The sequence below is a fragment of the Denticeps clupeoides genome, chromosome 7 (genome assembly GCF_900700375.1).
Source record: "Denticeps clupeoides chromosome 7, fDenClu1.1, whole genome shotgun sequence".
Classification (NCBI taxonomy): domain Eukaryota; kingdom Metazoa; phylum Chordata; class Actinopteri; order Clupeiformes; family Denticipitidae; genus Denticeps; species Denticeps clupeoides.
The window spans coordinates 3440951-3454383 of NC_041713.1; the positions used below are offsets into that span (position 1 = coordinate 3440951).

Genomic DNA, 13433 nt, shown 5'->3' on the forward strand with positions numbered 1-13433 from the left:
GGTCACTCAAAAAATCAGAACCATCAGAACCAAGCTAGAGGGACTGAGGAAAGACTCAAGTCATCAGTATACATCCTGGAGGAATTTCCTGCACAAAATGTATAGAAAGCATCTATGTTGAGGAGGAGCCTTCTGTAAGGGTCTATTGAGACAGACTGTTTGTGGTTTTGGGCTATGCAAGACAAAGTGCTATTTTTTTAATGCTCCAGAAACACACACACACACACACACACATATATACAGTACATGTTTGGACACACCTTCTCATTCAATGTGTTTTCTTTATTTTCATGACCATTTACGTCGGTGGATTCTCACTGAAGGCATAACACATGTGGAGTTATGAACTTAACAAAAAGTGGAGACCTGACCTCCACAGTCACCGGACCTGAACCCAATTGAGATGGCTTTGGGGTGAGCTGGACCCCAATAAGTGCTAAACACCTCTGGGAACTCCTTCAAGACTGTTGGAAAAGCATTTCAGGTGACGACCTCTTGAAGCTCATCAAGAGAATGCCAAGAGTGTGCAAAGCAGTAATCAGAGCAAAGGGCGGCTATTTTTTAAAAATTCCTTTTGAATATGATGCCACAAGCTTGTTCATTCATCTGCAGCACCACTGTATTTCACCATTTTAACATTTAAGCATTATGGAACTACTTTATTACTTTATTAAACTGACTCAATTGACACTTTTCTAAAATTATTTTCCAACATACTGCATGAAATGGGTCTCGGTTGTCGTCAGCGTTTCTGCCATCTACCGTTGGGCGGAGGAACTGCAGCTCCTCTCCGGCTCGGATTGAGGGAAACTCGTGTCTGTGGACTATTTCATGTCACATAATATTAATTGCGAAGGCTTATTCTGTATTGGGCTGAAGTCTAGGTTCATAAATTCAGCCATATGCAGGACATAAACAGGCTTTGATCAAAAGTTTGCCTGTGGCCTCCTCGGTTATACCGACATCGCCTGTATGGGTCGTCATCAAAGAAATGAAACTGAAAGCTGGTGCCTGTTTCAGAACCGAAGAGAGGAGTAGCTGGTGAGTTGGTCTTTTTAACGTCTGGACGTGAGAAGGTTTATTTAAACGGGGCCGATCTAATTAAACACACACACACAGTTAAACAAGCCCAACGAATTATTCAGGTGAAGTAGACGCAGCATTCGTTGCAGACGTTGCTCTCAAAAGTGAAAGAATCGAGGGGCCAGCGCTCGAATTAAAAGTTCATTACAGATTAAACCACAGTCGCGGGTTCTTGTGTCCTGTAGTTTATGTTCGGGACGAATTTTATAATTCTGTTTTTTTTACAGGCGTAGGTCGCGTAAAGTCTATTTTTCGAATCTTGTTCTACCTGTTAACTTGTTTACTTGGAACACCTTTAGTACAACAGAATGATGCACTTCCGCTTCTGATTATCGGGTAAAGGGTTCATTTGCATGCATCTGATTTTGTGTGAAATTGATTTGACATAATTAAAATATCACATATGACGTATTTGATACGAGTTTCCCTTGTCTTATCGAGTTATCTATATGTATATATATGTTTTTTAGTTTTACACCCGTTTCACAGGACAAGCGACGTCAATGTCGTCGGACGAGGTAAATAAGAACGGAAATAAACGCGACAGACGTCGTTCCAGCCACTAACTGCGCCTGCTGCTGCTTGCCGATTGCAGGATTTCTCCTTAATGGACCAGGACCCGCACTCCGAGCTGGACAGAATCAGGAAGGAAGTCGACAAGTTAAAGGTGCGCTGACGCAAGGCGCGCTGACGTCATTTGCGTGCGCGCCCCCGTCAGCGTCAGACGTGCCATCAGGCGCACAAATGGTTCCTAAATCTAAACAATCAATTACATAACACGTGGCACATGAACTGTGAATTTCATTACTGTAATTGAAACTGAATAGGATATTTGAGTTTAATATTATACATTTATGCTATGAAAATATGTGTGTGTGTGTGTGTGTGTGGGTGGCGTGAACTTTGACCCCCCTCCCCAGGCGCAGCATGACCGCGTTATTGGTGAGCAGCGTGACCTCAATGCTGCCCAGGAGTCCCTGCAGCACTACACCCAAGAGTTCAATCAGCGAGCAGCCAAAATCCGGGCGTCGCTGCAGGATGAGGAGAAGAAGAGGGGGGAGCATCTGGCAAATGAACAGGTCTCCTCATCTATTCAGACAAATCCACCCACTGGATTATCTTTTTGGTAAACAACTTGTGCACATCAGCCAGTATGAACATTAAGAACCATTCATGATTGCCCATGGATCATGGTCTTTAAACGTTTCTACACACCTTCCAGCCTTGTTGGGCAATACAGGAATTCATGACAGCTGAAAATGGGATATATTCATCTGAATTCTTTAATTCACCAAGTGTCAGATGAAGGAAACTGTAGGAGCCGAGAAGATTCCTGAACGTGGCCTTTGGTGTCTTCGCAGGGGAAAGTCGGTGCCCTTATGGAGGAGAACAGCCGACTGACCTCTGAGATCACAAGACTGCAGCAGGCGAGCAACCAGCTGGACCAGCAGAACCTCAAACTCAGGCAGCAGACGGAGGTGGGCTGACTGGTTTCCAGTATGGTGACCAGCTTGGTTAAAGTTGAACTTTATTGTCATTTCAGATACACACATGTTAGACGGTACATAGTGAAGCGAAACAACGTTTCTCCAGAACCTGGTGCTAAATGTTTAAAATACTGATGGTGGCCTACAAAGCCAAACATGGAGTAGCACCATCCTACCTCACAGCCCTTATTACATCTCACACTGCACCTCGTATACTCCGAGACTCCAGTACTGCTCGCCTGGTCCCTCCATCTCTGAAGGTAAAAGGAAGACATTCATCTAGACTCTTCTCCGTCTTGGCCCCTCGGTGGTGGAATGAACTTCCCCTCGAGGTCAGAACAGCTCAGTCACTGAGCACCTTCAAACGACAGCTCAAGACCTTCCTCTTTAAAGAATATTTAGATTAAATTGTAATTTTCTTGTTGTCGAACTTTGTGTACAGAATCTACAACAGAGTGAATAAAATAGATGTATTCATAGTTGGGGTCCTAGTGAACCGGAATTGATCTCTTCATCGATGGTAACTTCAGCACGTTGTAAGTCGCTCTGGATAAGGGCGTCTGCCAAATGCCGTAAATGTAAATGTAAATGGTGCTACATGTAACATTTAACCAACGTAACATACAACGTTACAAAGTTACATAAAGTGCACGTGTGTGACCCAGTCATTGAGACACGACACTGAAGACTTCTTCGATACATGTACGATGGTGGTGGCCTTGAGACATGTTGGAATAACGGTGGGGCTCAGTGAGATGTTGAAGATGTCTGTGAGAACATCTGCCAGCTGGTCTGCACATTCTCTGAGCATCTTCCAGGGATGTTTGGTCCAGCAGCTTTTCAAAGACTTTTCCTCACGTCCGAGTTTTCTGCCCATGTGCACGATTTGCTGCTCTAATGGCTCGAGACAGTTTATCCCTTGCTGATCTTAGGGCCACCTTGTCACACTTCCTGAAGGTGGAGTCTTGAGCTTTCAGCAGCTCACGTACAGATTCTGGTGAAGTTGCTGATGTAGTTACTCCTCCAAGTTGATGTTGTCGCCGTTGGTTGCAGCCTCCCTGAACATTTGCCAGTCAGTGCACTCAAAACCATCGTGGAGAGCAGAGATGGCTCCTGCCAGCCAGGTTCTCACCTGCTTCAGAACCAGCTTAGTGCGCCTGACGAGCATAACAGTATAACAGCAATGTGGTCTGATGGGCCGAGATCGGGGCGGGGCTCCGCCCGACACGCACTGGCGACGTTGGTGTATATGAGATCCAGTGTGTTTTGCATGGCCGAAATCTCCGGCGACAATGAACAGTCCGTCCAGCTGAATGGCACCTGTGAGCAATTCTAGAGCTAATGAGTGTGCGAACTCGCGGTGATGCCGGACGTTTGCTGCCCCAAGGTGTCCACGGCCGTGCCAGAGAAAAGAGTCGTGTTCACTGGAGAGGCGGCGCAGCCCGATAAGTCGAGGGAACAGAGGTTTGACATGAAGTCCAGGATCGTGTATCCTATGGAGGGAGGCTCCACACTCATCACTTTCGAAGATGACGCTGGTAGGTCAGGTGGTTGGGGACCCATCACTAGCTGACATACAATGTAATTATTCAAATACTTGCTAAAAGCAAACTGCCAGGCACTCTAAAACCCTTCCTTTTGTATTTCGCTTTCTTAAAATCTCATATTTAGTGCTTTAGAGCAAACATTTCATCTTTAGAAGACATTTATCATTCATGATTTCAGAAGACGAACACCTTCATAAAAGTTGCTCTCATCAGCCGTGCTATGCGGTAGTGAATTAGGTGAATCTGATATTTCACCACTTGTACATCGATCCTCCATCTCTTTTCCCCCCAGTGGCTCAGCACATACTGACCATGAAGCAGCACAAGGTCCCGCTGGATGGGAGCATCGCCCTCACGATGGAGGCGTCGCCCGTGTATATGCTGGTGCCCGACTTTGTGATGGTAACACAATAGGAAAATAATAATAAAAAAAAAACTTCATCTATACACACATGTAAGATTCAAATAGACATTGAATCTGCATTGGCAGTTATCATTTAAATGGCCGGTTCGAATCCCGATCCCCACACACTGCTCCCCAAGGGTGATGGTCAAAAGCAGAGGACACATTTCATTGTCTCACCATGTGCCATGCTGTGTATCACAATGATAATCAATGATAATATCAAACCATTAAAATTAAGGGAATGTTTGAAGAGAATAAAGTTCAATAGAATAGGAAGGGACCTTCATTGCCTAGTTATAAAGGGTTGCCAAGTTTTGAGAGTAATAATAAATAAAGATATATATATATTTTTTTGGTTTTGTCACAGTGAAAGTGACACATCTTTTGTGTTCCCATGTTCCCTTACACACTTCCTGTGTCCTGTTGCCTCAGATGGACACTCAGGTGTGTCCCCGCCGCATCCTGGTCTCCAGCCTGCCCAAGAGGGAGGAGGAGCGCACCATGGACAAACTGCAGATCCACTTCTCCAGGAAGAAGAATGGAGGCGGCGAGGTGGAAGATATCGACATGCTGCACGACTCCGGCAACGTGGTCATCACTTTCGTCGAGAGCGACAGTGGGTACCACATCATGGTTTACCTCTCCGCTCGGGTTTTAGCTAGTGTTATGACAAAGCTTAGCAGAATGTGAAATGTCCACATTATGAACAGTTGCCAGAGGTCTGACGGACAAGCAGGACCATGACGTGGAGTTTGAGAAGGGCAAGAAGTGGAAGGTTAAGGTGACGCCTTTCCTGAACGGTGAAATCACCAGCCTCAGGGTAGGAGGACAACATCTGATATGTCTGCTTTGTGGTCAGGCATTCCAAGTAAACTATCTATCCAAAAATGTTGCCTGTCAATCTTTTGGCTGCTTCAGATGCGAAACTCAATGTGCCAAAACACGGTTCTCCTGACGGGCATCCCTCCAATCATGGAGCCCGACAACCTGCAGGACCTGCTGGAGATCCACTTCCAGAAAACCAGCAGCGGTGGAGGAGAGGTGGACGCCATCCTCTACAACCCCATAGGACACAGGGCGCTGGCGGTCTTCGAGGACGCCTCCAAAGGGACCCAGAGCCAGTGAGATGTTCTTGGATGAGGAGTCCAGTTACCGTTTACTGGATGAAGTTGCCTTACGCAACCGCTCTTTTAAAATGTAAATATTCTTCACCTCCTTTTTAATTATCTGAACTCATCATTAATCCATTAGCGGTCATGAACTGTAAAAGTGCTTCTATTAAATTTCTTTAAAGGTTTGCATGTCTGTATCTGGAAGTTTCTCAGGAGAAAACAATGGATTTATATGGCTATTGTGACATTTAATAACTACATATATTATATACTGTTGCATGAGCTCCGGTCCCATTTTTTTATTCATCATGTCGTTTTTACTAGCCGTTTGATCTTTTGTCATGGCTTTGTGACATATATTCATGAAAAATTAAACAGAAATGACAACTTGGTCAACAGAAACGTTGAGAACAAGACCATCCACTCTGACTCATTCTGGATTTATTGCAAAAATACACGTAAAGGACAGAATGATATCACCACCATACATTATACCGCCATACGACAGCTAGCTGAAGCCCCCAGTGGAGACAGAAACCTTCAGCAATCCCACGAGGCACTTGCAGTGAAGAACAAAAAAATGTTTTTTACTGGAGGTAAATCAATAAATCGATAGGTTGAGATTACAGCTACACACAGAGAGACCTTAAACAGACCCTAAAAACAATGATAAGATTAAAAAAAACAAAAAACTAGAAGAATTCATGTCTGGGATGTAACACTTATTTGCTCCACCGAGCTGGTTCATTATTGTGCGTGCGAGTGTAACGCCACCTCTACGTTCTAAACACTTAAGAAGTGACCGCTTTTAATCCAGAGTAACGTGTGCATGCCGCACAGCGAGGCCCAGAGTCTGCTCTTTAATAAAGGAGTAGAATGACATCAGAACGACAGAATTCCTTTCATCCTGATGATCGGTGTGTTTTTGGTGCACAACATTCTAGCAACTTGCTGAGCACAGATCACGTTTTTTCCCCTTTTCTTTTACGTGCAAGAGGTGGATTTATTTGGAAAGATCTCTACAAAGATCTCCCGTTGGCTGGAGGACATCCGAGAAAAGGAAAAGCGCTCAGCTTTAAATGCACAAAATGTCACACGATTGTGACGACATATCCATGCACGCTCCAAAAAGTGGACATGCAGTGCTACAAGTGATTGTCGTCATTTGTTTAATTAAATATGAGCGATTTGGTGCTTCTATGTTGTGTTAGTCTACTGTCGTTGTGATCTCAGACTTCTGGAGCCCACCGCGCATGTTGCTCTACTGATGCGCGCGTCAGACGCCACCCAGTGGAAGACAAAGGAACTGAGACGCAATAATGGCTCAAGATTTATACAGACGGAACGCGAACGGCGTTAAAACGCGGCCTGATGGGTTGGTTAATTTTAACCCCATCAGGGCCTATAAATACCCTACTGTACACTTCAACACGAACTACGCGTCTACAGAACACGGAACAGCAACTTGTTCATTGTGCAATGGTTGTGCTTCATGGTGTGTGTGTGTGTGCAGGGGTTAGGAAAGCTCTGACACTTGTGCTACAATGATTCATATTTACAGGGAACGGAGTTCTCTGTAGGGGGCGGAGCTACAGATACATTCTATAAAGACGCGCACATGTTATATGTATATTTTTTCTGGAGGATTGTTTGTGAATATATATCTTACTGTTTAAAAACAAACTACACACATAAACACAAAGAAAGTTAACAAAAGAGTGGTCGCCAGAGAGTAGCCCCCTTCATCTCTGCCAACCAGCCAATCACAGACAGGGGAGGGGCCGTCTGGAAAGTACATTCATAGCCCATGTTTGAAGAGGAGTGGTCCCACGGGCGAGGTCAAACCACCAGTGGCGCCCAGTCCCTCAGGGTACGCCCATACTGGAGCAACAGGTGCGTGTCAGGGGGTGTAAGGGAGGAGAGTCGGAGTTAATTTAGGATCAAGATCTCAGCGTGACATGTGCAGGTCAGGAAGAGCGACAAACACCTGCCACCACATTCCACGTTTCCACCACAACTTCATGAAAATACAGCTCTTGTCCGTCTCTTACCTGAATGTCAGTGAGCTCCGTGTGGAACCTTTTAGCCAAGTCTGGTCCGTTCTGCATGGTGGGAATTTGGTACGTCTGGTGAAGAAGACAGGAAGAGGGGAAGCGGAAGGTAAAGAACCTCTGTCACAACATCTTCAAGTGAAAAAGTGAAAGTGAAGTGATTGGGAAACACTACAGCACACGGTGACACAACGAAACGTGTCCTCTGTATTTAACCATCGCCCTTGGTGAGCAGTGGACAGCCGTGACAGGCGCCCGGGGAGCAGTGTGTTTGAGATTCGGGATTGCTTTCTGATTACAGGTCCGCTTCCTTACCCACTAGGCCACCACTGCCAACTTCAAGTCACACATACACACACACACACACACACACACACAAACAGGGGAATGCTGTACAGGGTATATCTGCAGGTTTAAGGAAGCCAAATTTAAGAAGTTCCAGCATCAACTACACTTGTCAGTTTTTCTCGCAGACACAGTGAGGGCTCTTCTATAATATTAACAATATTAATTGCATTTTATCTTAAGTAATTAATTATTATTATTTGATCTAATTTACCTTCCATTTAAATTTTATTATCCATTTTTTGTTATTTTTCTTAACAGATTCATATTACCTGTAGCAAGCCACTAGGGGGCAACTGTGCAGAATGTCATGACCAGCGGATTACTGACAGACTGAAGGCTTGTTTAAGGATTTAGACAAAAAATATATGTAGGAATCTGATTCAGTAATATCAGAGAATTTCTTTATGTAAGAAGAACTCCAACTCTCAGAACACGTCCGCCGGTGAGAGCAGAATTTAGCAGTGTAGCACTGCATTATTTTTAAGACCTTTGAACACTGGATTTGTAATGTCATTTTGTAATTAGTCATTTGTAATTATATTTAAGGACTTCATTTTGGAAATTACAATTTAAGACTTTTTAAGGATCTGTCGAATTTATATATTACACACATGCGCACACACACACACTTCAGAAAGATAAGCACACACTGTAGACCTAATTAGACTTATTAATAATTACAAAGGAGCACCTTCTAATAACTTTCAGCACATTCAGAATTCATTTATCAGTAATACATTATTCATAATACTGTTCTGTCATAATTGTGGGTCATATACGTGTCCCATATATTCTCAGTGCATAAATTTGACGAATGAACACTCACCTGATGCAAAACCAAAGCAGAGTGAAGTCATATATAAAAACTAGAATTTTTATATACGACTTATTTTTTTTATTTTATTATTGTCATCACTTTACCTTTCCTTGGTACAGCAGGCTGCCAACGGGGCAAACAACACAGGCAGTTCCTGCACCGAACACCTCCAACACCCGCCCATCGGCAAGAGCGTCCAGCAGCTCCTTCATGGCGATGGTGCGTTCAGTCACCCGAAATTCACCCTGAAGGGAAACGCGATATCAGGAACCTTTCTCCAGACATTTCCTCATTCCACCCCCCTGCCTTACTCACCCACTCCCGCGCCAGGTCCAGCAGGGACTGTCTGGTGACTCCTGGGAGGATGATGCCGTCCAGGGGCGGAGTCACCAGCTCTTTCTCTGCAGGAACACAGAATCCATTTACTTTCCACAATGATGATGCTACAAACTTTCAATAAAGTAACAGAGTTAGTAACTTCATTTTAAAATTGTCTAGTTACCACGGAAAGTTTTTTAAAAATATGTAAAAAATGTGGCAGGCATGGGTCCGCCTCCTCCTTCGGAATCAACTTCCACGTTCTTGGGGGCATAGTGTACATTTAATCTTTTTTTTGTGAGTCCTTGTGCACAGACACACACCTCCACTCTTGGTGGTCCAGTAGATGAAGAGGTTCATGGTGCCGACCTCAGTGATCTCCTCCTGATCGCCATAGAGCCACAGGACCTGCTGACAGCCCTGCCTGATGGCCTCCTGTTGCACGGCGATGGTGGGACCGTAGTTTCTGCGGAGGCAGGGGGAAGAGACTGGACAATGAGCTTGGACAAAGACCCGTTTACGCTCTACAAGTCCGAACTCGCCTGTACTTGTGCACATTTTCAGAAAGCTTGCCAAACCGATCAGTACAGCTAGAAACATTTATTGATTTTTTTTCAATTGATTGACAGCTGTAGTGAAAAGTTTTATAAAGGGAGCACAAGTGAGCCTTAACACTACACAGACACACACGCACACACACAAAACACCCTCTTCTGCTTGGTCCAGATATTTACTAGTCACATGTCCAGGTGTTTTGCAGCGGCCTGTTGTCCCAGAGTGGACAGAACGGCCCATTCAGGACGCCCCGTGACTTTAAATAACGCTCCGGCTCAATGGCTGCCACGCCCCGCAAGGTTACGCAACACCCTGCAGCCGGACGGGGGGGCAGACTTTAAAGTGCTGAAGCGTGCCTCAAACTTTCCACCGCTTGCGCGGACACCCACCCCCGGTACCCAGCATGCTGTGCTGTCGGGCGCATTTATCTCGCTTTGACTGACAGCCTCTCAGCTTTCACTGCACCTTACAATGAACAATGAAAGAGAAGGAAGAAGCATGGACGGAAAGAGCCAAGTCATGTTTGACAAGGTCACGGGGACAGAAGACGAAAAAAAAACAAAACAAAAAAAGTTAAAAGACACCAAAGACATTTTAACCTTCAACTTCGCCTCGCACGGAGAAAGGCGGAGCGCATCGCTGCAACAGAAACACACAGGCGCCATCAGTGACGTTCTAACACAGAGACTTTGTTAAGGACCGCCTCACCGGTTAACACACGGACACTGAGCGCGCGACCTCTTACCCGACCGCCGGAGCGCCGCTCGCCGGGCTGGACTGCCTCACCGCCGATCATGCAAGACAAAGAGAGGACCGCTGACCGACACGCCGTTGATGGGCGCCTAATTATTTCCAAATGCTCATTACATGGGATCAGCACGTGATAATTGTGGGTCATGGATAATCCTTCTCAAATTCTCATCATCATCATCTTACAATTAAAAAACTTCCTGGTGTCACAAAACGGAAGTGTTCATAGTGACAACGTTCCAGACAGAACTAGGCTTGTCCTTCACACGTGGCACAGAGAAGTGAATTTCACCACAATCTTCCCGTAATAGGAATATCTGAACGAAACTCTCTCTTTCGTTCGTCGAGTTTGGAATTTTTGATCCTCAAAAATGTATTGGCCTGTGTTGTCACTGGTTTACATTTACATTTACGCCATTTACCAGACGCCCTTATCATGTAGATACAAGGACAGTCCCCCCCTGGAGACACTCACACGATGGGACATGATGGTAGTAAGTGGGGTTTGAACCTGGGTCTTCTGGTTCATAGGCGAGTGTGTTACCCGCTAGGCTTCTACCAGCCTTTGGTTAAAATGTCTGCCCGGTAACTGGGAGAACTGGAAGCTCCAGCAGGTCAACGTAGTGAAATAAACTAACGAAGACTCACCCTCCCATCTTGTACGACCCCACGCCTCCCCTCCAGGCGCGGACGTAGCTGGGGTCTGCCAGCAGGGACACCGGGTTAAAGGCCCCGGTGGTGAAGTAGGGTCCCACCGGCCCGACGATGACGAAGATGAGGGCGTGGCCGGCTCGCGCCACGCCCAGGGACGGCTGGGGGGGCGACGGGAGGTTATTTTTTTATTTATCAGGACAGCGTGCGCGTCAGTCTGCGAGGAGACGCCGGCGCAGGCCCACCTCGGTGCCGATGAACGTGGGTCTGATGTAGAGGCTGGCGTCGGTGGAGTACGGCACCCACTCCCTGTCCACCTCGATCAGCTTCTTAATGCACTCCAGCAGCTCCACCTTGTCAAAGTCCTGCAGAAACAGGGCGGGGTGATGATGGGAGCAGAGTTGTGGCCGGGGGACGCCGGAATGGGGTGGGGGACGGACTCACGGGAAGGCAGCTCCTCTCCGCCGAACGGTGCATGCGCTCCATGTTGAGCATCGGCCGGAACAGGCGGATCCGGTTATCCGCGCCGCGGAACGCCTTCATCCCTTCAAACAGCTGTGGAGGAATAAGACGGCGGATTTACGAACCGGGCCGGGCCCACAACTTCTCGTTTACTACGTTAACGGACGTTACTTTTAATGCTTCAATCGGCTCCGGTTCTGACTGGTCTCCACAGAGACAAACGTTTAAAGAGCAAATGACAGAACCAGAACCTGACCGGGCGGGCCTCACCTCGATGGAGTAGTGCAGCGCCGACGCCGCCGGGTGCAGGGACAGGTTCTGGAAGGGCTTGATCTGCGGCGCCTGCCAGCCGCCCTTCTCCGACCAGTTAACCGTCAGCATGTGGTCCGTGAACTGCTTGCCGAACAGCAGGGAGGCCGGGTCGGGCTTGGGCTTCAGTGCCGGACAGCGCTCGACGGTGAGGTCGGCGGCCTGAGAGGAGGAGGAGGAGACAGAGAGGAAGACGAGGAGGGAGGAAGACAGCAGCAGGTGAAAGCAGATTGCTGTTCATTATTATCGATTGCACTCATCAATTTTCTCGCTACAGTTAAGAGCTTTTAGTGGATTGGATTTGGCTGAATTTGTTAAGATGGAGGGAGCAGAGAGGGAGGAAAAGGAAACAGGGCAGACAGAATGGGTGGATGAAGGTCAGACGACGTTAAAAATGTGGCGTTAAGTGCAAGAATGTCCTTCTCTCCCCCCCGGGCACCAGCAGCGTGTCCAATCACGCAGAGACACCTCCGACACCCATCAAAGAGAAGAGGCGGAAGACCTGGACACACCTTGAAGGAGCTGGCGCACCTCAGCGGCCAACAGGAGAAGGGGCGGGGCCGAACGAAGCGCCCATGGAGACCCTGGGCGTAAAAGACACATAAAATGTGCACTAAATGACTTGAAATATACACAGAACAGACACATTTATAACAATTTCACATTTAACTTCATTTCAGTTCAAATAAACTGAAAAACCTATTTTTTCTCGAATGCAAATTTTGGGAATTGTGCATTTGCAGTAACTACAGTCCGAAAAACTCCCAGCGACTAAACTTTTCCAAACGAGTGAATAACTGCAGCAATGCAACGCATGAAACGTGGGATTCCAGTTATATATTATCTTTATTTATACAGAATAAATTAATTTTTCATTCCGGTTGAATTTCAGGGCTTGCGCGCGTCCGCAGTTTTTTAAAAGTGTTTTTTTTTTTTAAATCGCCCTCCGTTCTCCCGCCAGGTGGGGGAAAAAAAACGAGATAAACGCGTGTAAATGATTGACGCCGCAGGAGACACTCGGCCGGAGACGCTCTTTGGACTCACCGTCCTCAGCGCTGCCGCCATCGCCGCGGTGCTGCTGGAGCTGACGCGTGTCGCCGCTAAACCGTTCCGGCAGGAAGCAAGTGCCGCGAGGCGCGTTCCGGACGGCGGTTTCCGGTTTAGCGGTAAACTCCGCTTTCTGGGAGGAGGCTGGGGTGTTTTTTTTGGTGCCACCGATACATACAAGACCAGATATTCGAGTCTTGATCAGAGCGAACAATTTATCTCGTGGAAGGACGTGTCACATGATTACAATCCTCTCGATGCCGAGGGATCTAACGGGTTAACTGCATCGTTGTCAGGACACGTGTGAACTGCTGCATTACGACATTATACTTTTAACGCGTCTGTCATACGGGTTTTTTTCCCACCTTGACGGGCTTTCGCAGTTATATGAGGTGTGTCGCTATTTCCAAACCATTTTCAAAGTCAAATGCCGTGTTATTCGCACGCGCCCACGGGGTGGTGGGTGTGGCCCCTCCTCGCAACCTGATTG

General features: G+C 46.7%; 2 protein-coding genes across 5 annotated transcripts; one reads left to right on the top strand and one right to left on the bottom strand.

The window, feature by feature from the left end:
* Positions 1-798: 798 nt before the first annotated feature.
* On the top strand, positions 799-6058 carry ifi35 (interferon-induced protein 35). Of its 3 annotated transcripts, none has more exons than XM_028986346.1 (10): positions 799-1041; positions 1554-1601; positions 1679-1750; positions 2004-2162; positions 2445-2561; positions 3958-4108; positions 4410-4519; positions 4956-5139; positions 5234-5343; positions 5442-6058. In XM_028986346.1, the coding sequence occupies exons 2-10, from the start codon at positions 1587-1589 to the stop codon at positions 5646-5648; spliced, it is 1125 nt and encodes a 374-aa protein (XP_028842179.1). In that variant the 5' UTR covers positions 799-1041; positions 1554-1586; the 3' UTR covers positions 5649-6058. The 3 variants fall into 3 exon arrangements, with proteins under 3 accessions (XP_028842179.1, XP_028842180.1, XP_028842181.1); XM_028986347.1 differs by having other exon boundaries at positions 1573-1601; XM_028986348.1 differs by lacking the exon at positions 799-1041 and adding an exon at positions 1050-1419.
* bcat2 (branched chain amino-acid transaminase 2, mitochondrial) lies at positions 6057-13391 on the bottom strand. 2 transcript variants are annotated; one of them, XM_028986344.1, is made up of 11 exons: positions 12941-13391; positions 12409-12480; positions 11858-12058; positions 11570-11680; positions 11371-11490; positions 11123-11286; positions 9493-9635; positions 9167-9252; positions 8956-9096; positions 7687-7761; positions 6057-7516 (listed from the first exon to the last, which is right to left on the bottom strand). In XM_028986344.1, exons 1-11 carry the CDS (start codon positions 12959-12961, stop codon positions 7475-7477), a joined length of 1176 nt encoding a protein of 391 aa, XP_028842177.1. In that variant the 5' UTR covers positions 12962-13391; the 3' UTR covers positions 6057-7474. The 2 variants fall into 2 exon arrangements, with proteins under 2 accessions (XP_028842177.1, XP_028842178.1); XM_028986345.1 differs by having other exon boundaries at positions 11858-12201; positions 12941-13389.
* Between the last annotated feature and the right edge of the window lie 42 nt (positions 13392-13433).

What these genes read in the sequence shown, in the direction of transcription:
- ifi35 (XM_028986346.1), top strand. An exon ending in CACTTTCGAAGATGACGCTG is followed by an intron (nt 4,109 to 4,409) that starts GTAGGTCAGGTG and finishes TTTTCCCCCCAG; the next exon opens with TGGCTCAGCACATACTGACC. An exon ending in TGGTGCCCGACTTTGTGATG is followed by an intron (nt 4,520 to 4,955) that starts GTAACACAATAG and finishes CTGTTGCCTCAG; the next exon opens with ATGGACACTCAGGTGTGTCC.
- bcat2 (XM_028986344.1), bottom strand. Translation starts at nt 12,961, where the DNA reads ATGGCGGCAGCGCTGAGGACG. An exon ending in GGGTCGTACAAGATGGGAGG is followed by an intron (nt 9,636 to 11,122) that starts GTGAGTCTTCGT and finishes CTGCCTCCGCAG; the next exon opens with AAACTACGGTCCCACCATCG. An exon ending in CGGAGCTCACTGACATTCAG is followed by an intron (nt 7,517 to 7,686) that starts GTAAGAGACGGA and finishes CTGTTGCTCCAG; the next exon opens with TATGGGCGTACCCTGAGGGA.